Genomic DNA, 25162 nt, shown 5'->3' on the forward strand with positions numbered 1-25162 from the left:
TTCGGTTTGCGTTCTCCGATATTGAAAAATTCAGTGCCCGTTTGTAAAACTCCCTAAACAAGTCTACGATAGTTAGTGAAAACGCGTTGGAGAATAAACAAACAAGTTTTGCAGCTTCAGTTTGCAGAGTGCTACGAGAGTGCTGCTCACTAGATTAGTACTTAAAAATAGCGTTAAGAAATATAAAAAGACTATTTCTCTAAATTAAAACTCGTTGCAACTACATTATAGTACACTACATAACTATACTGTAGTATCCTACTGTATAGTATTGTTTGCTTTTTTTGCATTCTTTTGTACAGTCTTCTCTTCAGATCCGTTGTGTTGTTTTGTTAGCAAAAAATTGTCCCCTTTTAAACTGTTCACGTTAATGAACCTGATAAAACACATTGTTTGAACACTAATTTAACGTGAAAACAAACTACTGTTTTCCCATTATTTTGAACATTTCTTCCCAGCCCCCGATAACTCAAACTCCACATAATTCGTTATGTAATGAATGCTTTTATTTAGAAATTTTCACTCGAAATTCCGAATAAGCTGATCGGAAGACGAAAAAGAAATTCAAGAGGCAAAAATGTCTGCATGGCGCTTGGCTTTCAATTTTGAATGTCAATAAAATTGTATTTATTATTCATTCAAAATATTTTCCGTTTCTGAGTGGCTTTCAATTGTTAAAATTTCGTCCCGTAGCTAGAGATTTTCTGAAATAACAAGTTGCGCCTACGTTTTACGTTTTGCATTAATAATGACTCACAGTAATAATATCCGAATGGAATTTTGAATTACTGTGCTTCGAAAAATTCTGAAACAAATTCATTTCAGCTAATAAGTGTTCTTCCCTCTGAGAAAGGGATTACAGTAGTTCCACAGGATTTCAGGGCGCTTTCATTTGAGCTAAACGGCTGCCATGCTAATCTCGTTATTCGTGTCCATTATTTGGGGAGCTTGGATTCAACGTGTCGCAGTTGCAAATCAAGGTGAGTGAGATACCACTGAAGTACAGAGTTTGTTTGAAAAATATCCCGAGCTTATTTCATTCTGTAATTGGGTAAAATTGTCACTCTTCCTTGTATCAGCGAACATTAAGTTCTTAAGAAGAAATCACTTTCGTAGGAAAAGTGTGCTGACGAAAGAAATACAATTTTCATCATCAATGAAGAAAACTGGTTTAACAATAATAATAAACACGAGGAAAAAACTTGATTTGGCATGTATTTGTAACATTGAGATGTCACCCTAGAAAGAATTGTATGTTTTTGCAATAAAGAAATATAGCCTCGGTCCAGAAACTTTCAAAATCTAAGGGAAAACAAATTTAAATTTAGTGCAATCACACCATATTAGCATGTTTAAATTGAGATGCCGACTTTCCAGCGAACTTAGTTATCGTGGTTTTCGCACGATTTATTAAATTATACTTGAAGGTATTAGACGATGGCGCCAAAGACCAATAAGGAACTAGTTCAGCGTTTTTCATACTTAAATTATACTAGAAATACCCTAGACGTCCCTAGCTCAATACTGTTGATTGGATGCTTTCTTTTTTGAAAACATAAATGAAAAACATCGTTTACAAGCAAAACTTCATAAAGTGACCGTTTCTGGCAAACAGTTTTCGAAATTTTTGAATTCTATTCTCACATTTTAGTTCAGTTTTTCAAGTTTTTTTTTAACTGTAAAGCTTTCATCCCGGCGTGGTGTTCAAACAATTGTCATTTGGAAAACCACAATTTAATCAGATCCAATCGGCACATAACACGAGAGTCAGTAAATCACGATCCTATGAATGAAATTTTCAATTACAGTAAGGTGTCATTATTAAATTAAATATTACCTGTCGAGTAAGCTCTACAACCCAAAACCTTCACCAACAACTGACGTGTCTGTAAGATTCTGTTGTCTACCAACACTTCGATTCGTTGTCATTAGAAACATCAATCTTTAACTGATATCTACCATCTACCATCTTAAATTGGCCATTTCGGACCCGCTATTTTGAATTCCCTTAAATAAAATGTTTGGTTTCTTGGAAAGCGCCTGATGTAAAGCAGGAAAAACAAACGTCTTATCAAAAGTAAAGCTCCGCCTACGAGTCCAGTAACTGCGAAAATATCTTTGGGAAGGTCACCAATATCGCACGATAAAGTAGATGTTACCATCAATGTCATTCGCTTTCACTGAGTAGCTCTTATACTATCAATTCTAGATTATTTTCATCTTTTAAAATTGAATAATGGCGCAGAAAATTAGAGCTATTGTAAGAAACACGTTTATCCGAGAAGTCATAAATTAAGAAATTTTTTTTTTTTTTTTACTTCTAAAGCAAACCATTGAATCAATACAAAAATTTGTATAAAGTTAAATGTTTTCATGTCTAATTAAAATATGAAAAAAAGAACTGATTTGAAGGATTTACGGCGAAAACAGAAGAATATTATCAATTTCCACTGCTAATTTTAAGAACGAAGCAAATGGACTGTAACACCTGAAAGGTTTACCATAAACTATTTCACCACATAAAATGCATGATAAAAATGATGAATTATGAATAAAATAACTTAATTAACGCTTATACCTAATTTGACAAAGTGTCGCTAAGTTAAGTAAAAAAAAAAAAAAAAATTAAATATAAAACTAAGAAATAATAATGATTAAAGGAAGACTCGCTCGTAACGTTTGTCAAACAAAGCCAACAAAAGCGATTGCCATGGAAACGGATAAGTTGTTGAACACAAGAAAATAACATGAAAGTGTTCGTGAATAAAGAAAAGAGTTCGTTAATGGTGAGAAATATCCGTTATGTAATTTATTGTGTAATTTATAAGAATCATTTTATTTATTTTCAGACACGTGCGGGCGAGACGTTAAATTTAATACTGAAAAAGATGGCTATGCTCTTCAGGGTCACGTGATTAAAAACCTTAGTCTACAACTGAGTACACGTGATCCGTGCAGAGGTCAATGTGTCATGGAGAGTAGCTGCGTGTCAATCAACATCGGTCCACCAATAAACAACAAAGTAGTGTGCGAACTGAGTGACTCGGATCACCGTTTGCACCCTGATGATCTTAAACCACGAGCAGGCTTTACCTACACTGCTACTGAGGTGACAAATTAATATTAAGTTCTTAGGATACGTGTCAAACTAAGATTGATGAAAACTGGCATCTACAACAGACACTCTACTGTATTACGAGACCAAACTCTGAAACAGTTTTTGGTACGGTACTCCCTCTTTCCCATTCAATGTTGAAAGGAGTCAAAATTACATTAATATTTGATTGATCACAGGATGAAAAAGATTTGTAAGACAACATTATGGTTAAGGGGGTGAGAGAAGCACGCATGATTGACCAGCTAAAACTGACTCAATTGTCCCAACCAATTTGTCTTAGATTGCAGGTACTACAAGGTAGTTCATTTGCGAATGTTTTTATTATTATCATAATTATATAATAATTAATTTATTTTATAAATCGTGGGCAAGACGGTCGTGAGCTCTAACACGTTGAAGCCTGAAGTAGCATTGCAACTAAAATCAACACAAAACTAACTGGGGCTGTATTTTTTGTCGTCAGAACGCGTGCTACAGTAAGCCTTGTTTTTATAATGGAACCTGCCTAAATGGATTTACACACAAGGGATACCGTTGCGTGTGTACAGCTTACTCTACAGGAGAAAACTGCGAGATAGGTAAAAACAAGCAGTAGTCTATAAGCTGCAACACTCGTCGCAATTGTTAAAATAGCTAAGCTTACGAGAAAAAATGAGGCCACACGAGGGCAAGGGAGCTTTGTGCATCAACAAAATGGAACAAAAGTTATTGATAAACCACTATTAAACTGTATTTGACAGCAATAGGACTAAAGTTGCTGTTGTGTTAAGGTCAAAGTATTTCCTTTGGATCATTACTTCCACCATTACCACCACATTCCCTCATTATCAGTACAGTAATTAAGGTTAATTTAATAATGTTCTTTTTCATTCCTCTTGTCAGCTCTATTTCAGACCTGCAAAGAACTGTATGACAACAACATGTAAGTAGCAAATTTAAGTGATTTTTGATCAGACGAACAGCCCATTCATGATTTTGATTGCCAACTAAAACTGGTTGAAACATTTCATGTTTATCAGGTCTGAAGGTAACAAAGCTTACCCACTGAAGGTTGGGTCAGCAACAGTTCCTGTCTACTGTCACATGACTGATGACCTTGGAGTATGCGGGGGTGGTGGATGGACGCTGGTCATGAAGATCGACGGTAGAAAGGTACTAAACAATATTAGTATATACACACTCAGTGATCTTGGTGTTTCAAGCAATCTGATTGGTTCGCTATCTCGGGCTAATGAGCATTATTCACTCCCTACGGAGTGAATAATGCTTGATCCAAACTGAAACAAAATGGCCGGCGTAAACTCGCGTTTCGCCGGCGTTTCTCAATCGCAAATACAAGAATACAAGAAGATGCTGAACCAGAAAAGACAAAAAAAGGCTAAGAAATTTGGCCTGATGGTTTTCAAAGTAAGAGAAGACTACATATTTCGCAATTTGCAGCACAATGTCCACACAACTCGAGTACTAAACAATTGCTTACCGTGAAGTCGCTCTTCGTCCGGCATCGGGAGAAATGAATACCGCAGATTTATCGGCAGCAACATCAAGTGTTATTCAACCACGAGTCCAAGATCCTCCACAAATATTCAGGAAATAGTCTTTGTGCAAGAAACATCCAGTTTTCACCACAGTTCTGCAGACATTCAGTATGCTTATAATCCAAACTTTCAGGTGGATCCTTCGCCAACTGCTCTTTCAATTTTTCAATTCAAGTGAACTTCAAAAGCTTTGATTCAACGGTCAAAATGTTTTGCAAGCAGGTTTTTGATCAGATTGCAGGTTTGAGTGGTGTTAAAGGACCATTTTGCTAGATTGTGACGAGGATTTTATCAAGATTAACTAGATTTGCCATGTTTGAAGATTCTGTAAACTGTTTCGCGCATGTCGGTTAGTGCCGCTTATATGTACGTTTTCCATGCATGAATTGAGAGGTCATTTAAATCGACTTTAAATGGTTTCCTTCTGAAAACTTTGAGATCGCTTGTTGTTGAGATCACTTCGTGTGTATATACTAAAACAATTTTTCTTTGAAATCTCGGTGAATAGCGGCAGAATATTCACCTCGCCGCTCCGCGGCTCGGTGAATATTCTACCACTATTCACCTCGATTTCAAAGAATAATTGTTAAATATCGTATGTGTTCATTCCGTCATCTTAGTAAAAGAGCTTAGATGAGAGGGTCAAACTAATTAAACAACAAATGTTTAACGAGTTTCGTGAACTTTATTTGCCACAACAACCAGCTATAAATACAAAAATTAAAACACAAAGCGACTTGAAGACATGATATAGGTTTTGTTCGGCGGAAAAGGGAGAGAAGTCAATAAAATACATGAAGAATAAAGAATTCGGCAAACGTACTTGTTGTTTGTGTAAATCTTGATGGAGAAAGTGGACTTCACGACGAACCAGGCACTGTAAGCTTTTAAAACATCTTTTCACTGAAGCCTCCAACGCTCACGTCGAATAAAGTCGGGCCGAACATTTAAATTAATGATGTAGGAAATTTCAGGCTTTCCCCGTGAACTTGTAAGTCCCAAACGCTCTCAACTTCACAATTTCAATATTCAGCTCGTGTCAACGTGACAGCAAGTTTGCACCACTAAAGCGCCAGCAGCGAGCAAATACTCTGCAAAACGTCCAATAATAAAAAGCTGGCGGCCAGATGGAATGAACATTCTTGTTTTAAGGCTTCCAACTCAACGTTGATTCGCAATTTAAGCCATTTCAATATGCTTTTGAAGGTTAAAAAGAGGTGAATTTCGCTGTTGTCGCGTCGTTTTACTTCGTCTCGATTCATTCAAGAATTTGACAGTCACTCATTAAACTTTTAAACCAATGAAAGCGAGCGCCATTGAATGTGCATGCAACTGGCTTCCTTTTCAGTACTCGAAAAAAGTCATATAATAAATCCTTCATTGACCAAGCTTGTCCGGTCAGAAGGCAGCATATTGGCCTCGCTCTTTATTTGCGCGTTTATAGACCTCGACTTCGTCTCGGTCAATAAACGCGCAAAAAAAGAACTTGGCCAATATCCTGCCATCTTGACCTCACGCTTGGTCAATAACCCATATTTACTTGCTTATTAACTTTACTTACAGTACATTGCATTGTGAAGGTCCATTAATATGCGAAACTGTTTTATTATCAGCCCCCAGTTGTTCATAGGGTCGACAATGCTATTCACCGGATAAATGACTATCTGGTGGATAGCCAATTAGGTTTTTTACTGGGCACAGATGTATATTCCTGGAATTCTCATTGATTATTAACACCACACACAGTTAAGACATTTACAAAGTAAAAGCTATAAATTTGTTTCGAACATGTTGGGGAGTAACTCGAGTACGAAATATCGCAACGACCAGAGACTTAACAAGAGGATCATATCATCTGCTTTTTTGTTCAAAAACCAACAATAATTACTGCTACAAAAAATAAACTCGGATTTTTTTAGGCAAGATCTTGTGAAGTTCAATCCTCTTAAAATTTCAACTTACTGTCTATTTTTTAATTACAAAGGAAACCTTTCATTACGATTCCAACCTCTGGATCAACCAAGAACCGTTCAATCTTTCTGGAGGGAAGACTGGACTAGACACTATCGAGACCAAGTTACCGACCTACTGGAACACACCCTTCTCTTGGATTTGTCTTGGTATGAGGATCGGCCAAGAGCTCAACTTCATTGTCATAAACAAGCAGGCAAACTCTATGTACTCGCTGATCGCTGATGGGCAATACCGCGCTACCTCACTTGGTCGTAACACGTGGAAGACGCTGATTGGTTCACAGGCCTCCTTGCAACTGAACTGCAACAAGGAAGGGTTCAATGTTGCATGTACTGGAAGTGATACGAAGCCAACAAGAATCGGTATCCTTGGAAATAATGAAAACGATTGTGTCAGTTGCAACTCATGGATCGGGTTTGGTAGAGGAGGAGATTCTAATGACATCAACATTTGTGGAAACGCAGCAAAAAAGTATCCAGATAATGGAGATAATTACATCAAAGCCATGGGATACATCTTGGTTTAGTGATAAGGAACCGGTGAATTGAAGTTAAAACCCATTTATAAAGAAACTCGTTATAACCACGTAAAAGCCGTGGCACAGGCCTTTCTCGATTATGCTAGTAAAACTGGCATTTAATGCTACTAGAAATTCTCGCATAAAGCCAAAAAAATGCTAAAATAATGCCTGATTTCTTTAAAAAATGCCACTTGAATTCCACAGAATGCTTTGTTTTATTTCAAACAAAACGTACGAACTCTTACATTATATGCTCATATCAACAACAGGTGATACTTAATAATTGTTTGTTTAAAAAAATAAAAAATAAAAAAAATATTAATTTTTTTTTTTAAAAAATTAAAAAAACACACACGTAAGTAACACAACACAAGTAACACAATTACGCACAAACAGTCGAAACAGACAGAAAACAATCAAATTAAGTAATCAAAACTGTGAAACTTTAGGATTATTTATCCTTCTGAGTTCTGAGTGCTGAAATCTGGATCACAGTCATGAAAAATGACAGAAAATGCTAGCAATTCTTTTTCAAGAAAAAACGAAAAAAAAATGCTCGTTTTCCCCAAAAATGCCGAAAAAAATGCTAGCATAATCGAGAAAGGCCTAGGCCCCCATACATCGCGGTGTAGTAAAAACATTAACCATTTAAGTAATATGATATCATAGCTATACATTGGGTTGTTTTTCTGTTATGCTAGCGGAGCTTCCAGCGAAGAGCAGAGCCCCATAGAATATTTACAGAACCATGCTTTTGGTTTTTCATGGTCATCATGGCTAGCAGCATGGTTCGCGGGCGCGTTCGCCTAGCGACGACGTCGCCCCAACATGGTGGTGATGGCTGCCATATTCCAGAAAAAAAGATATAAATAGGTTAACGTCAGCTTATAACTTTGAAATTGGACATCTATGTTATGGTCAATTGACAGCTGTCGCAACAAGGTATCCGCTGACTGTCCAGTTTCACATGACCATATCGCGGGCTTATATATAGAACTCATCGAAGTCGAATGTTTTGAGAAGTTTACCGCTAACTAAGTAATGGCTTCTATTCGATTGCGGGCTCCGATTTACAAAAAGGGCAAAGTAAATAATCGGGAAGCTCTGATTTAGGCTTGGTTAAATCTACTTAATATTTTCAAGCCTTTGTTGTTGTAAGTGTAAATAATCGAAGTTAAATGATGAAAAGTTTCATAAGGTGTTTTATACTTGACCTTAAAAATTTTTGCAAAGAGCAACGAAAAGTTTGATAAGTTTTTGTACAGCGCAGTAGTGGCATGGTAAGAAAATCACTTTTAAGTCTAAGGAACTCTATATAAAAATGATAGGGGTGCTCCTTTAAAATATTCGAAAACACCCCTAAAAGGTAACGAGATCTTCTGGCCGTGACGCAAACTCTTTTTTAACTCAAAACGTTACCAGGAAGAACCTCGCCATTTAAGTTTGGTACATTTAACCATCTCCCTGTTAAGTCAGCTTTTTTATATTCCAGAACTTTAGTCTGCAGTCTTGATGGGAAACTGTCCCAAGTTTCACTTTAAAAACTCAAGAGTCTAAAGACATATGGAAACTACGAATAGTGGTCCAATTTTGTTAGAAATCACCATACAAGTGTACTGTAGCGATAAACAAGTGCCATCAGGAACTTTAGATCTCAACTTAAAAAAATAAGGCTGATTTTTTCAAGGTTTGTCCTTAAGGACTGGAAAAACGCCAAAAAATTATCATGGCTCCCTTCTTCCTTCAACAACAATTTACTTTATATCTCCATCTTGATGTACTAAGTGCATTTCATGAACGAGAAGAGCTATTCGCCAATTTTGGTACTTTTTACCGAAAAGCATTAAAATCCCCGTGACAGTGCCCCTGGAACTTTTGTAGAATTTAGTATTAATGGGCCTCAAACTAACGAAGCGGACATGTTTTGTAAATTTGAAAATTACATCAATAATAGATTAAACTTCCATTGCAGTGTGGTTGTTCTTGTCTGTTTTAAGTCCACTTGTCGCAGGCCCGATATTCAGAAATTGGGATCATCACAATTTGCCAATACATAAAAAAAAAAACAGGACGCGAAGGGGGAATGAAGAAATTGTTTAAATTGTTACAATACTGTTTTACATTATCATTAAAACCCACAACCCTATATTTGCTTGAAAATGTGATTCCTCCCCCAATTCTATTATATTAGATGGACTTCAGGGAACATTCGCAACGTGATGCATAATGCCGTTATGCTTTGGAACATAAAAAATAATTTTCGACCTTTCAATGTAACTCTTTTCAATAAGAAAATTATATTTATAGTTGCGTCTTTTTTATTGAGTCCGGCATATAACCATCGGAGGCAATAATCTAGTGTCAATTGTCCTGTCAGCATAAGAGGAGACAAAACGTTGTATATTTAATTTATTAGCACTTCTCTCCACCAAACAGGTCCTCAAAAAGTCAAGTCGCTAAACTGACGTTAGGTTCACAAAAGAATTCTGTTTACTGTCACATAAAAAAATTTGGATGTGGAAATGGAGGATGGACGCTGGCTATGAAGATCGACCGTGCAAAGGTTAAATCTCTCTGGGTGAATGCTAATTTCAAACTTCTTCGTATTTGACAAGAGTAAAAACCTATATTTTGTTTTTTCATTTCTTATTTTAACGACATTTCATTATGATTCTTGTTTAGGGAGCGACAGAACTCCCTACAATAGACCAAGTTACCGAGCTACTGGAACACACCCTTCTTCAAGATTTGTCTTGGTTTGAAGATCGGCGAACGGCTCAACTTCATTGTCATCAACAGGCAGGCCAACTCTATGTACTCACTGATCGCTGATGGGCAATACCGCGCCACCTCACTGGGTCGTAACACGTGGAAGAATCTGATTGGATCACAAGCCCCCTTACAGCGCAATTGTAACATGTAAGGTTTTAATGCTGTGTGTACTTCAAATCGCGCTTCCAAAGCAAGGATCAAGGTCCTTAGTAACAACAAAAATGACCATGTCACTTGTGATTCAAGAATCAGGTTTGGTGCAGCAAGATCATATGAAAATTTTCAGGATGTCGTCTAACTTGTGTGGAAACGAGCTTTCAATCACCCGTCATATGATAATGGAGGTAAACACGTCAAAGCCATGGGATAAATCCAGTAAAAGTAATAGTAATAATAACAATAACAATAACAATGATAACAATAATTATAATTAAAACACATTTAAACAAGATAACTGCGTCATTTTTAAGACAAAACTGCTATCAATGCAGGTCCTGAAAAAAAAAAAGATCTAACAATATGTATAAAGAATCGCAATATTTGAAAAATGCTGCATAAAAAGAAAATTTCAAACTTTCCAATTGAGTCGCAAATTCTAAGAAAATGTGTTTTCCTACACATATTATTTCTAGGTATTAACTAATTAAAAGTCAGTATCTTCGTGGTCGCTCTTATCCCCGTCTATGTCCTCCTTGCTTGACCAGTTGGTGCAACTACTGTCCTCGCAAAGACATGCATCTTGTCCAGGATCAGCGCCGACTCCGACACTGTACCTTGCAGCCACAACAAACCAGCTCCATCGCCGCCTCAGGTGCTAGATCTTGGTCTGTCCAATCAATATTCAGTTCCTGGTCCTTTTATATATCATCCGCGTTACCAACTAAAACATGGGCTGCCGGGTTTGCCTCCAAAGCATTTTGTCACATATAAGCCTGTAAGGTTGCTGTATATGTTTCTTGAGGGCAGACATTCAGTGGTGGGAGGTGGTGCGACTGTAATTCTTCAATTGCAGAATAAGTGGTATCTACTTTGATTAACATCTTACCTGCCTTTCCATACAAAAAGCACACACGTTCTTCAACATCTGCTGCATGTTCATCCCTCACAGGTACATTATTGTGGCCAATGGGAAGAACTAGTTCTCGTAGTTTGTTATTTCCTTAACTAGCTTAAAAGCTTTCATTTTCGGAAGCACTTTGCATACTACTTCCCCTAACTGATTGTAAACACTGTTAATGTCCACGATTCGAGAATAATTCTGAGTCCTACTTTCGATGGCAATTCTTGCTGGGATGTTTGTTTGATGATGACTTGCCAGCACTTTCACGTCTGCCTCAGAAGAGTAAGTACTCAATTGTCGATGGCCATTGTGAATGCACCCAGAACGTGCAAAAACATCCCAGTCCTTCCAGCTCTGTATAAAGCTCTGGGACTGCCCATTGAGAACACACGACTATCGTTTCCCGTAAGTCTTGTACACTAGGAGCCATCTGTGACATACACAGTCGTCCTTCTAGCTTGCGAGAATACGAATGTCTTGCTCATTCACAAGCAAGGAAATGAAGCATATAAGTCCTCCCAGTGCTCAGAAATTTCTTCCATTTTGGTGAGCAAAGTTGCTGTGAGCTACTAATCTCCACAGTCTGTCCGTCCCGACTGCGCTTGCTTCTTTCAGCATTTTTGATTTGAAATTACATGGTACTGATTCCCGAAAAAGTCCCCGAAAATTTTTATTGCATCGTCTCCTGCTAATGAAGTAATTCTATCAAGAACTCTTTCAGCTACTAGCACTATATGCAATGAAATTGTCTGGCACATATGTCATTGCCTGGATCACAGCCATGGCATCAATGGTAACAAGGTAGCAAGTGGTGAAGAGGGCAACACTGGAACATTTTTATCCAGCAGCTTAGGTAAAACGGCTTTGTTTGTCTTTGCCAGCAGTGATCCATTTAGTGCTGCTAAAGACCAAGGTAGCGCGCCTAGTTGGTGTGAAAACATACACTTTACGATTTCCATCTGGAGTCTGACCAATAACACGAAGTCTGGCGAAAAGATTTCTGTCTGCTTTGGGAATTACATCCCTGCCTCCTGTTTCCGCTGCCTTTGATTTCGCTGCATTTGTCAACGTTTACAGCTTCAGTTTGGCGAGGATGTCGAGGGTGGCATTTGTCAGGATTTGTTACCAATATACTAGATTGCCAGACGCGCTTTTGCACGGGCTCATTGGTCAAGTACTGTCCCAGCTGTTCAAAAGTCTACATGTAAAAAATGGTTGCTAAGGTACTGACTGTCTCAAAATGCAAGACAATATTTGCTACCTGAGGGATTTTTAACTCGGAGAGAAGTTAAGTTTGTACAGTTCTTCCAATTATATCTTTCATTGCGCTATTACAACTTTTGTTAAAAGCGTGACCATTTAACTTCCATTTGAAACTCAGGATTTGAAGTGTCATTGGTTTTATTAAATAGGCCCTAGCAACTGTCTCTATAATTTGGTACCAAAGAAACTTTGTTCGGTTGGGAGTGCTACGAAGTTGCTTTTCCAGCCACTTTTTACAAATTGGCTCATGGACTATCAATGGCGTCCGCTAATTCATTAATCAACCTTCCTTTGTTCATCTTTTGAAATAAGGACAACAACAACTTTGTGTGGCTGAAAATGGGGAAGTGGGTGACAAAGTGCTCAGTTAATATTTAATAATATTTAGCCCCATGGAACCCTGGAGTGTAAAAAAAAAAAAAACCCACAGCCCATGGAGATGTACTCAGTGGATGAAGAGAAGGGAGTTGACCTTCTCTCAGGGCCACTGTGAACATTCCTGGGTAGAGAGGAGAGAGTGGATCTCCTCTCTAACTGGAGGGAGTTGGCCCCCGCTAACCTAGCTCCAGGGGGTATAATTGGAGGGAGTTGACCCTCCGAAAATCGAGTCTATGGGGGCAAGAGTGTGACGAGAGGAGCACTTCATCCCCACAGAATGCAAAGCATTCTCCCATTGACGAACCACAGGAGTAGCAAAATGCAGGTACTATAGTCTACATCTCATTTGAAAGAATATAATGCCTTTACATCCTGTAAGGAGTGAGAAAATTGGTGTTTTATGTAATTAATTCCGGAAATGGGGCTGAAAAAGATAAAATTATTAGAGATAATGGTGATATGTGAAGGTTAAAACCTCACAAAAAATAAAGGCATTATATGCTTTGAATAACTGATTGACTTACTTATAAAAGGCTAACAAGCTTTTGGGGGACCTGTGCAAAAACAGAGGGTGGAGTTTTTATGTACCTCTCAAAACAGTCAGATGACCAACGACCCAGAACCTTAATGAGCCACGGGGGTAAGTTTGCTGAAGCAGCTGTCGTAGCTGCACCTTTCCGGAAACTGTGCCCAGCAAATTCCCTTGAGTCCAGACCCCCCTTGCTGATTAGGAGCCTTGTTTCCCGTGTTAGTTTTTCCCGGGTTAAGAACCCACCAGATACATAGGTAAAAAGGGGTCCTGAGTCTGATACCAAGGGCCTGGAATTCAGATATGCCATCATTGCAGTGATGGGGCACAAGGGTGAATTAGTCTTTCCAATGACAATGGTTTGTCGCTGTCTAAAGGGATCTGTTTTGGACACCTTCAAGCGCACTAACATATACTGGGGTGAATTCCTTGGCATAAATGTCTCTGTTCATGAGATGGTGCTTTGGGTCAAACGTTGAATTGCGAGTAAGTTCACCTATTCGCAGGAAGCCATAAAATGCAAGAGTCACTGCTGCCCAGATCATTAATGAATCCTTATTGTCAGTGCGTTGCACATTGAGAAGGTGGTAAAACAAGTTCAACAGTTGTAAAGTTATTGGTCTACGTACTTTTGACTGTTGCCCGTGGGAACGTTTAATGCCTCGAAGAATAAGCCGTAGACGAAGGAAATCAGATAAGTGAAGCTCGTAGCCATTGCTGAAATGGTAATTTTTTACTGCCGACAAATAGTTCTTGATTGTGGTATATTGAACGAGCCATTGCGACTGAAAAATTTATTAAAATATCCCCGCCAATGGGAAGTTGCGGATTGATGTTCATTTGTGAACAGAAAGTGAAAAATTGCCGCATACCAGAACCATGTGTCTTTTTGGTGCTCTGAGTAAGGGACATCCCCAGGTAACCCTCAGCTTCCTTTGCTAGAGCTTGTACAGATATGCTGGGTTGGGGTCTGGTTTTGTGTGGGCTTGGGGTGCTAACTGGTGGAAGCGTTCCATCTGGAAACGAGAAAGAGAGTCGCCAATATTGTTATTGATCCCGGGGACATGCACTGCCCTAAAATAGAAGTTATGCTGCAGGGAGCAAAGTGTAAGATCCCTTACCAAGTCCATTACCCGGGGAACTTTGGATCGGCGGGAATTGATAACCTCAACTACACTCTGATTTTCGCAATAGGAGTGGATGCGCTTAGATGTCCATTTGGCCCCCCACAAATAGCATGCAACATTAATTGCAGATAGTTCTTGCCAAAGAATGCTGATGCCTCCCTGGCCTAGTTGTTGACAGGGGAGCCACTTTCCCTGAAACCACCTTTTTTGGAAAAATCCCCATAACCAAGGGAGCTTGAGGCATCTGTAACGAAGAAAGGGTGTCAGAGGTTTCCCACAGAGGGGATAGGAATAGTCCTATTCCATTCCACTTGTCGATAAACATATTCCACATTTCAATATCTTTGTAAAAGCCCGTGGTAAGCTTTATATGATGGTGGGGTTTTTTAACCCCCCTGGTAAGGTGAATTATTTGCTGTAGGAAGGGTCGCCCTGGCGGGATTACCTTGCAAAAAATTGAGAGTACCTATAAGTGATTGAAGTTCTTGCAGTGTTGTTGACCGTTGAGATTGAAAAGTGGAGAGAGCAGATTTCATCCTCTCCACCTTATCCTCAGGTAGCCTTGCCTCCATTTTCCCCGAGTCTAGTATAATACCCATGAACTGAATAGTTTGTGAAGGTCCCTCGGTTTTGGATGCAGAGATAGGGATTTTCAGTTTTTGGAAGGTCAAGAGCATACTTGACAGGCTTGCCCGGCAGAGCGAATCGAGTGGAGGGGTATGACAAGGTGGCTCTACTATAAGAAAATCATCTTAAATGTGGCACACAAAGCAGATGGAACATTCGTTAAGTAAAATCCACTCAATGGCATCTGACAACTGATTGAAAATGTACGAGGCAGAGCGAAGCCCAAATGGGAGAACTTTGTCAAAATATTATTGCCCATTCCAACACATCCCCAAAAGTTCCCAGTCATCCGGGTGAACCAGGATGAGCCGAAAAGCAGACTCAATGTCTGTTTTGCCCATGTAGCAGCCTGGGCCAAATTTCTGAATTGCTGCAATGGCATTGTCAATAGTAATATATTGCAGGGAGAAATCATCCTTTTCAATGAAATAGTTGATGCTTGAGGTCCCAGACTTTGGGAAAGATAAATGGAATATAGTTCGGAATTTGTCAGAATGTTTTTTGGGGACAAGACCAATGGGTGAAACCTGAAAAATTTGAAAGGGGGGCGTCGGAAAGGGGCCCATGGTACGCCCTTTTGAAACCTCATCAGATAAATTCCCTGTAACCATCTCAGGATTTAAATAAGCAGTAGGCAAATTATTTGAAAAACGTGGGTGCCTAGGACCAGAATAACCAATCCTAGCTCCCTCCCTCGGTTCCAACATAGTTTGTTGACAAATTCCCTTTCAGGGTGATTGGATAGGGTCTGATATAACTTATCAACGTTGACTGGTGTAACCACACCTCCAAAGTTACTTGTCTCGGTGGCGGCTGCTTTGGTGCTGGGGGTTTGACTTCCGCCCCCCCCCCCCCCCCCCCTTGGGAAGGGCTCCTTTTCTGAACTAGAGAAATTAGGGCATTTGAACCCGGGATGGTCCTTCCCGAACCCAGATTGGTTACATTTGTGGGCATATACGCAGGGGGTTCTGGCACAGGGCGCCCCCCTGTTGAGGTTGTAACAAGTACGGTTTTCGGTCCCCCTAGAGGTACTTGTTGATGAGGGTCCTGACTGGAAAACACCAATGTCTTCCTTTAGCAGTGAAGGGGCAACCGTAAAGGTTTTAAGCCATAATTGACTGTCAACAGTTGACCATTTCAATGACTCGTTAGCGGCAGCCTTCTGCCGGAACTTAATATCATAAACACACCAACCTAACCCCCTATGGTATTTAGCAGCATATCGAATGAGTGACATATATTCTAAATGCTCTGAAGCACGGTGTGGGAACTTGCTGATAATAACTCCCATGTAGGCAGTGAAGGTCGTCGTCCACTCTGCTATGTCAGTTATGGATGTTGCTTTGGCCTTGTTTACTCTTATGATTGAATTTTCTAAAGTTAAAGTAATTGGTTCATCCTGAGACGGGTTTAGGACGTTAAAGTTCTTTGGGAGTAATTTACACAGTTCCATAAACTCACCAGTTTGGATTTCTTTCACCAGTTTGGCAGGCAGCTCGTGCACAGAATCCATCGCTGTGTCTGAGGCGTGATTATTTGCCAGGCTTGCACTTGTCCCTGGGGAAGATATTTGCGGTGCATCGTTCTCGCAGGGGACTCTTCTTGCGATGGTGTGGCGGTTGCTGGCGGAGAAGAGCCACTGAAGGCGCTGACTGCGGTTTGAGCGGCGTCTGATGCGGCCTTTTCGATTGCCTTGTTCAGCGACCCTTGGACAATGGATTGTACTTGTGTGAGCTGAGCGGCTGAGAGAAGCTCGTCTCGAGGCGAGGTTCAGCCTGCTGCATAGGGATCGCAGGTCATTTACGTAAAGTCTGCCAAGTTCTAGATCTTCAGGTATCGGGCCGGGCATTTTTTTTTTGCGCCCACTTCAAGATGGCCGCTACTTACGGTCGTCGACTGGTAACTAGTACCGGTCAGCCTACTATGCACTCTGGTTAGCCTACTATTCACTTCGATTAGCCTACTATGCACTCCGGTTAGCCTACTATGCACTTCGGTTAGCCTACTATGCACTTTGGTTAGCCTGTTTACGGATAGCTATCGATATTTGTAAGGGAAACACGATATGTAGTTAAAATTTACAAATTCTGGGAGCCGGCTCCCGGTGGCGTAGCGGTATCACACTCGCTCTTCAGGCAGACGACCCGAGTTCGATTCCACCCCGGGGCACATTATATTGAACATTAAGTGTCTAAAGTGGGCGTAAAAAAAATTGCCTCGGGATCGGCCGGCGTGGAAACTTTCCTCGTTCGGCGAGTCGGAGGCATGTTTTCAATAAGTGGGCAGTTTTGCGTACGAAAGACAAAACACCACGCTGAATGTAAGTTCCACAAGGCTTGCGGCTGGACCCAAGAAGCTTCTGGCGGAGACTGCTTTTAAATATTGAACGAGAAAGCGAATAGAAAAATTTCCCTGGCAGAATTAACACTGTTGCTTATCTCGTGTGAGAGCAAAAGACAGCGATCGAATTTTGCGGGCACGTATCAAGATGCCAAAGTTCGCTCTGATTGGATGGTTTTCTGGATTCTCACGTGAGATCGTCCGAGGACAATGGTTGGCTAATTTAATAAAGCTCATAGCTCAAAATAGAACAAGACTTGTTGATTAACTATAATTTATTTCACATGTTCAATAAATTGTGATTTAAATAGTATCTTATATTAAAGAGTATGATCGATTGTTTAACTCCTCCAAATTTGATAAATATTGGTTAAATGCAGCTATAGATATCAGTTTTGTTATATAATACCGATCCGATGTTTCAATTTTATCTCCACCCACCCTCCTCTTAAAAACACCTCATTTTCTTTATTAAGCTCCATTTTCGCAGCTGGAAACAGGTTGAATATAAAACACTAGGCCATGAGCTTTACTATGGTACCAAGGAAACTTTGTTTGGCTGGGGGTGCTACGGAAATAGATTTTTGAGGTCCTGGCTCACGGACTAATGGTACTAACTTTAGCCATTATTTCCGTAAACGCGTAGTCTTTTCGCAAGACAGGTCGCAACACATGGAAGACACTGATTGGTTTACAGGCCTTCTTATAGACCAAATGCAACAAGGAAGGGATCAATGCTGTAGGAACCGAAAGTTCCCAGTCTAAAGCAAGGATCGGTATCCTTGGTAACCAGGAAAATGACTGCAACTCCAGTGACTCCAGAATCGTGGTTGGTACAAGAGGGAAACATGATGACTCCAACACGTGTAGAAACCAAGCAACCCACTCACCAGATAATGACAACAAACGCATCAAAGCCATATGCATGGGATATATCTTGGTGCAGATATAAGAACTGCATATATTATTCATTTTAATTCCATTTCATGCAAAACTGTTCTTCTGTAAAAAGAGCGCTGAAGTTAACTGATTAACTAAACAACTGTTGTAGTTTGCTAGTTTTCGAGAAAAAAAAACAGTGATGAAAACAAATGAAGCTTGGTGATGGGAATTAATAATTTTTCTGACTAATGTTTTGGCGTTTGAAACTACACACTGGACATCGGAACAAACGCATCTTCATGCCCTTGTTATAATTACAACGGAAACATTGTCCTAGAACAGAGAATTTTGCGCTGGACACATGCGCAGAAGATAAGCGTATCTTAAACACTAGAACTCTCACGAATGTTCATGACTTCATCATAATCATCATCATCATCATCATCAACGCTTTATATCATAAACGTTAGCAGCCGATTCCCCTAAAAATTAACAATGATACTGGGCAATAATGAAAGCGCATAGTATAGGGATCTTTTTTTTTATTATTCCATGAATCGCGCTTTGTGGCAATGCTTTAAGTTATTAAAAAAACGTAGTTTTGTGACTAAGTTTTCTGCTCGAGGAGAACACAAAAAACCTCGATTTTACCGCTCAGTGATTAGTCAAAATCTATTTTGTGTCATATCTGACTCCGATTCTTTAACTGCAAGCTTCATTGAGAGTTATAAGCTTTTAAAGGCGCAAAATTTATCATTCTAGATTTCGAACTTTTCAATCTTTCCTACTAAAGCTTATTTAAAATTTTGTCGTCAGATATGACAATCTACAATAAGCATTTTTTACTCCCGTTTGTGTCAATTCATGAAATTTTCTGAATTCTTGGACACAAAATTACTTCTTTTTACGCTTCCGAAGGCTTCACAGAACAAACACAAATGCAAAAATACAAGTACTGTAATTTTGCTAATTTTATTCCACGGGATTTTGTAGAACGAACAAAGCATTGAAAAAAGGGTATTTTACCAGACAGCGCTTTAAACGTACAATTATCGATGCAGAAACATTGCGGAGCCTGTTCATAAATATTCGCAATCAGTCGCCCCACTTTGTGCATTCAATTTTCATAAATGCACACCGATGAGCGGAACCTATCCCCCGCGACCTAACATACGTTTCAAAATTTCCTGCCACAAAATACAGTCGTAAGCAATCCCTCTGCAACTGCTCTGGATCTGTAGTTGAATCATATCTCCCTCCCTGAAGAGAAATACCCATTTATGATTGAGATATGTGTAAATAGGTCAGCTGAAGTTCTGTTTTAAGCTTACCCATGCAACTTAACTTGCAACCAAACTCCCCAGCATGAATTTCGTCAAACATCATTTTTTTTTTATAAGATTCACCCAAATTTTTTTCTCTGATGAACTTTGAGAGTTTGAGCTTTGCCTATTAAAAAGAAATTCAAAATTTTTTGGAATATTTAACAACCCTAAAAAGCAAAAAAAAACAAGGCCAATCAGAGAAAACTACCCAGCGATGGCTTTTCCATACAAGGTCATCACTGGGGAGTTTCAGTAACTCGACACAAACGTATCCCAATCATGAATGGTTTCGTTCTCCTATCATTTAGTACTTTGGTCTATTTTACTTGTCACATTCTGATGAGGGCGGTTGAGCAGCGGCTGGCAGCTTTCATCGTGACAAAAGACTGACCTGTGCGGTCTTCAAAGATTATTTATTTCACGATCTTGACATTCCTAATGAAGCCGCAGCTATTGTTGTTTTAATTACCTTAAGACAATGCATGAATGTGTTATAAAGTTATTTTTTGAAACATGACAGATTTGTTGACTTTTCTTCATGCTAACCCTCAAACGACGCTTTCTTGTTAATGTTGCCCCCGTTATCATTTTCGGGTATTTTTTGTCTTTGTAAAAAATCGATAAAAGAAATAAATGTTTTTTGGAGGGGATAAAGTCCCACTTATATCCCAACCGGAGATTTTTTATTAATGGCAGAGAGCCTTAACAAAAGAAAAAAGAAAGACCAATAGGAGAAAACTGTTCTGAAGAAACTAATGAAAAATTCATGCTATACAAGGTCATCGCTTTGTAGTTTTTGGCAGCATGACGCAGTTTCATTAATGCCCCGTCCACACTGACCTGGGTAAATTTGAAAACGGAGAAATTTGAAAACTCCGCGTAAAAATTAATGTTCTCCGTCCACATTTACCCGGGTAAATTTGAAAACGATACCCACTTTGGAAAGCGTTTTTGAAAAGCACCGTTTTGGGTGACCGAAAACGCCGATTCAGTGTGGATGGTAGGCCTAACTGGAGAAAAAAAGATGCGCTTTCAAATTTACACGGGTCAGTGTGGACGGTGCCTAAGTTAAGACACACATATTCCAATCATGAAAGGGTTCGTCCTCCTATCATTTTCGTAGTTTCGTCTATTTTACTTGTTGCATTCTGGATGAAGGGCTGGTAGCTTTCATCGTGACAAAACACTGACCTATGCGGTCTTCAAAGATCATTTATTTCAAGATCTTGATGTTCCTAATGAAGCTTCGGCTATTGATGTGATAATTTCATTTAGCGTTTTTGTTTTGACATAAAAAATGTGTTGACTTTCTTTACCGCTAACCCTAAAACGACGCTTTCTTCCTAATTAATTACCCCGTTATACGCTTTTTTGGTATAGCGTCCATATATATCCCAACCGGAGATTTTTATTAATAGTAATAGAGGGCCTTAACAAAGGAGAAAGCCCGAGGAGGCATTGTCAATCAGAGAGAAAACGGTTTTGAAGAAACTAATAAAAAATTCATGCTATACAAGGTCACCGCTGGGGAGTTTGGCAGTTTGATGAAATTTCATTAAGTCGCGAAACACAAATCACTATTATGAACGGGTTCGTTCTCCTATCATTTAGCAGTTTTGTGTATTTTACCTGTCAAATTCTGGATGAAGGCCTTTGTGACGCTGCTGGCAGTTTTCATCGTGAAAAAATACTGACCTATGCGGTCTTCAAAGATCATTTATTTCACGATCTTGATGTTCCTCCCGTAGAAACGGCCATTGTTGAAACCGAAAGAATGTGCTTACTGAGGTGTGTAAAACATTTTCAATGTTTCTCCACCAACATTGCGGCATTTTCTTTACGAAACGGAACCGTATTGTGCGTGCTACTATCTACAGACAAATACAGTGCACCAGAAAAGTTCAGAGCCAATCACTCTTTTCACCACTTCAGCATTGTGGTGAGTACAACAACACCCTTCCTCCTCTTGTTAAATTCGGAAACTTAAATTATAGCAGACAAAGGTGCGAAAATCAGTTCATGTCCGATTTAATATCAGTTAGTTTCAAATCGACAAACAACTAAAAACATATATTAATACTATAAAATTTGCCTTAAGGCAACGCCCGAATGTGTTTTAAAGGTATGTTTTGCAAACCTGAAAGATTTGTTTACTTTCTTTCGCGCTAACCCTAAAACGACGGGTTTTTTCTTAATATTTCTCCCGGTATCGTTCTCGGGTAATTCTTATATTTTGCTTGCTCTTGTAAAAAAGGAAAGGAAGCTAAATAATGCAAAATAGAGAAAAACAGCATTGAAGACACTTCATGTTATGCAAAGTAATCACTGAGGAGTTTGTGACAGTCAAGGTACACATATCCCAAAATAAATTGGCTCGACCGCCTATCATTTAGCATTGTCTATTTTACTTGAGATATGATTGAGATATGTGTCAATAGGTTTACTGAAGTTCGGGTTTAAGTTGGCTTTGCGGCTCCAAAACGACCAGTGAATTTCGCTCAAAAAATAGTTTGGGCTGATTTTTTCCCAGAGGCCAAAGCCCGATGAGGCATTATAGTGGTCCCCAGGTATAAGTACGTTACAGAAGGAAAATACAGGGGAAATACAGTGCATACAGTCAAAATCCAGAAAAAATCTCTACTTCGTTGAAGTGAGTGCACAAGGTGGTCTCGGGTAATGATGACGTAACAATAGGGTTTGCCTGCAAATGGTCTCGGGTAATGATGACGTAGCAATAGCGCTTGCCCGCAAGGTGTTCTCAGGTAATTAGTCCGCTAAGTGTTATAAAGCTAATGAGAATGTGTCAACCGAAGAGCCTACGTGACATCGGCAGACTCGCATGCAATTATCACACAACAATCTAAGCTTCTGTCGGTCGGGAATAAACACCCAAAGCGATACTTGATGAAAACGTTTGATCATTTAGTCAGTGCTTTGTATTCCTTCGCTGCTAAAAGCGAATTTCGCAAAGGAATTTCGTTCCTAATACCGTATTTATCGATTTAGCGCCTAACCTCGAACAAGCGCCCAGCCTCGAATAAGCGCCCACCCTCACCCCCCTAAAAAGAGGGCACTTTTTAAGAACTTGCACTAAACGTCAACTTTCCTTAATTTTGTTAGCAGAGTCCTTGTGAGAGCTTTCCTTGCCAAAATGGCGGAGCCTGCCGGCCAGTTTACGAAACAGATGACTACATTTGCACGTGCAAAGGATTCTGGATTGGCAAAAATTGTGAAAGTGAGTGTGAGTGTTTAGATCTGTTTACTAGGACAGTAAACTAGTATTATGGGCATTTTTTAAAATATAACACTGACCGTATTTTCCTGCTCTCAGAACCAAGGACCAGCTGCAAGGAACTATATGACGAAAACTTGTAAGTTAAGTTATACCTAGTCATACCTTGTATATAGTCATACATAAACACAGCACCTTGTTTTCTTAAAAATGACATTTTGTTAGCACAACTTTGAATGGTCTGTCATTAGAAAGCGAAAAAGTGTTGAAATGACCGCAAAGAAAAATGAATTCTCTCCTAAGGTTTTCTCATTCTTTTTCTTCAGCGCTGAAGGTAACAAAGCCTACCCGCTAAAGCTAGGATCAGATGTACTTCCTGTCTACTGTCACATGACTGATGACCTAGGTCCATGCAAAAGTGGAGGATGGACGCTGGTCATGAAGATCGACGGTAGCAAGGTACTAGACAATAATATCGTATGTCAGTTGTTATTCCGTCATAAGCAGAGAGGCCAGATGAAGGGTCTGAATATAAGCTAACATTAACATTTTAGGCCATTGATCATTTTTGGCAAAGAATATGCCACTTATCTTTAAAATTTTAACTTATTTCTTGCTTTTTTTAACAAAAAGAACCTTTCATTACGATTCCAACCTTTGGATCAACCAAGAACCGTTCGATCTTTCCGGAGGGAAGACTTGACTGGATACTATCGAGACCAAGCTGCCAACTTACTGGAATACACTCTTCTCCAAAGTCTGTCTTGGCATGAAGATCGGCCAACAGATCAACTTCATTGTCATAAACAAGCAGGCCAGCTCTCTGTACTCTCTGATCGCTGATGGGCAATACCGCGCCACCTCACTGGGTCGTAACACGTGGAAAACGCTGATTGGTCCAGAAGCCTCTTTGCAGCTATACTGTAACAAGGAAGGGTTCAATGCTGCGTGTCCTTCTTCTGGTTCTATGACAAGAATTGGTATAAAAGGAAACAATGAAAACGACTGCGTAGGTTGCGACTCAAGGATCGGGTTTGGTACAGGAGGATATCCTGATAACTCCACCACTTGTGGAAACACAGCAAGGCATTGGGGAGATAATGGAGATTAATTCATCAAAGCCATGGGATACATTCTGGTGCAGTGAGAAGGAACTGGTGAATTGAAGTTAAAACCCACTATTATATATACTTTTTAAATAAGCACATAAAAGCCATTTTAAACATCGTGGTTTAGTAAAAAAAACAGTAGCCACTTTAGAATATGTTATCTTAGCTATCATCACATTGGATTGTTTTTTATATTGAATGCATATTTGTGATGGCTTGTTAGCGGGCTGTAGTCCGCTAATCCGCTAAATCGCTTTGCCGCTTAAGTGCCATAGCGAAAACTTAAATAGTTGATTTATTAATTAATATCAACTAATACATTGTGAAGTGGACATGGGGTGGGGAGCGCGTGACTGTGTGTACTGGGTAAAACGTGGACTACGTCTACATTACTTCCATAAGAACACAAAGACTATATATTTGTTTCAGAAAACTCTATGCTGTCCTTCTGCACTTAAACGACACTTAATGCAATTGTTGTATTTTAGTTTTCTACACTTTTTTGCTTGCTTTTTGCCTTAGCATTTCATTATATATGTGCTGAACCTAAAGTCGCATAGGTTTACGTGACTGCTGTAACGTTCACTTACACTTTACTTATTTATAGTTCATATCTTAGTTTTCACTATTTATGGGGCTGCGGAAATAAGCAAACGTTAGTACAAATACACACAGCAGCCTTGCATTTGTAATTTATTAACGCTGGGAAGAGATTAAACTGCGATTAAAATGTAGTTGCGTGTGTGAGTTCTTGGTCTGTTTACCAAAGTCCAGCTGTCGCAGAACCCCGGTGTTCTCAATCAGTCAATTGAACTTCCTAACGCGGCATTCATTGGAAAATCAGAACTTGGGAGGGAGGATGAAGCTGCATAAACCGTACTTTACATCTCCCTTGAAACAGCAGAAATTTACGCACCCCACCCCCACCCTAATCTGCAAGTCAGCTGAACCTCTGAAAACAGTCGCAATAATCACTGAGCCTGAGGCGAATAATTGTTTTAGTATAATTTTCAGAAGTGAATATCAAGAACTGCAAAACAAAAAAAAGAAAACACAATAACAACAAAACACAAGTGCTCGCTTGCATACGTGAAAACCAGTTTAATTCATCGATTGAAATCGAAATTTACACTCAAGTTTAATTTAAGCAATAAAACTGAACAAAACTAACAAAACGACAAAAAAAAGATATGTGGTACCTTCGTTTAATCGTTGGTGACTTCTGAGCAATTGTGTGAATCCTCTAAAAATAACTAGCTCCGGTGAGAAGAGAACTCAATAATGTTTTGTCAGTCGATCTGACTGAGTTCCTAATGGCCGCGTGCGATCTCCAAACCACCATCTTTACGATCATTTCTAACGCCTTAA

The 25162-nt window shown here is 39.4% G+C and overlaps 1 protein-coding gene across 3 annotated transcripts in view; it reads left to right on the forward strand.

Annotated features, from left to right (window-relative positions):
* The first annotated feature begins 441 nt into the window (after positions 1–441).
* The window catches only part of LOC144636371 (uncharacterized), a 40985-nt gene continuing 16264 nt past the window's right edge, over positions 442–25162 (forward strand). Inside the window, exons 1-6 of one of the 3 annotated variants that reach the window (XM_078495567.1) lie at positions 442–980; positions 2850–3109; positions 3582–3696; positions 4001–4040; positions 4138–4270; positions 6641–9058. In XM_078495567.1, the coding sequence (XP_078351693.1) occupies positions 911–980; positions 2850–3109; positions 3582–3696; positions 4001–4040; positions 4138–4270; positions 6641–7156 (1134 nt within the window). In that variant the 5' untranslated portion in view covers positions 442–910 and the 3' untranslated portion in view covers positions 7157–9058. Of the gene's footprint in view, positions 981–2849; positions 3110–3581; positions 3697–4000; positions 4041–4137; positions 4271–6640; positions 9059–25162 lie in introns of those variants that run through there. The other 2 variants (XM_078495566.1, XM_078495565.1) reach the window with 2 other exon arrangements.

Source organism: Oculina patagonica, chromosome 13 (genome assembly GCF_052425735.1).
Source record: "Oculina patagonica isolate OP01 chromosome 13, crgOcupat, whole genome shotgun sequence".
Taxonomy (NCBI): Eukaryota; Metazoa; Cnidaria; class Anthozoa; order Scleractinia; family Oculinidae; genus Oculina; species Oculina patagonica.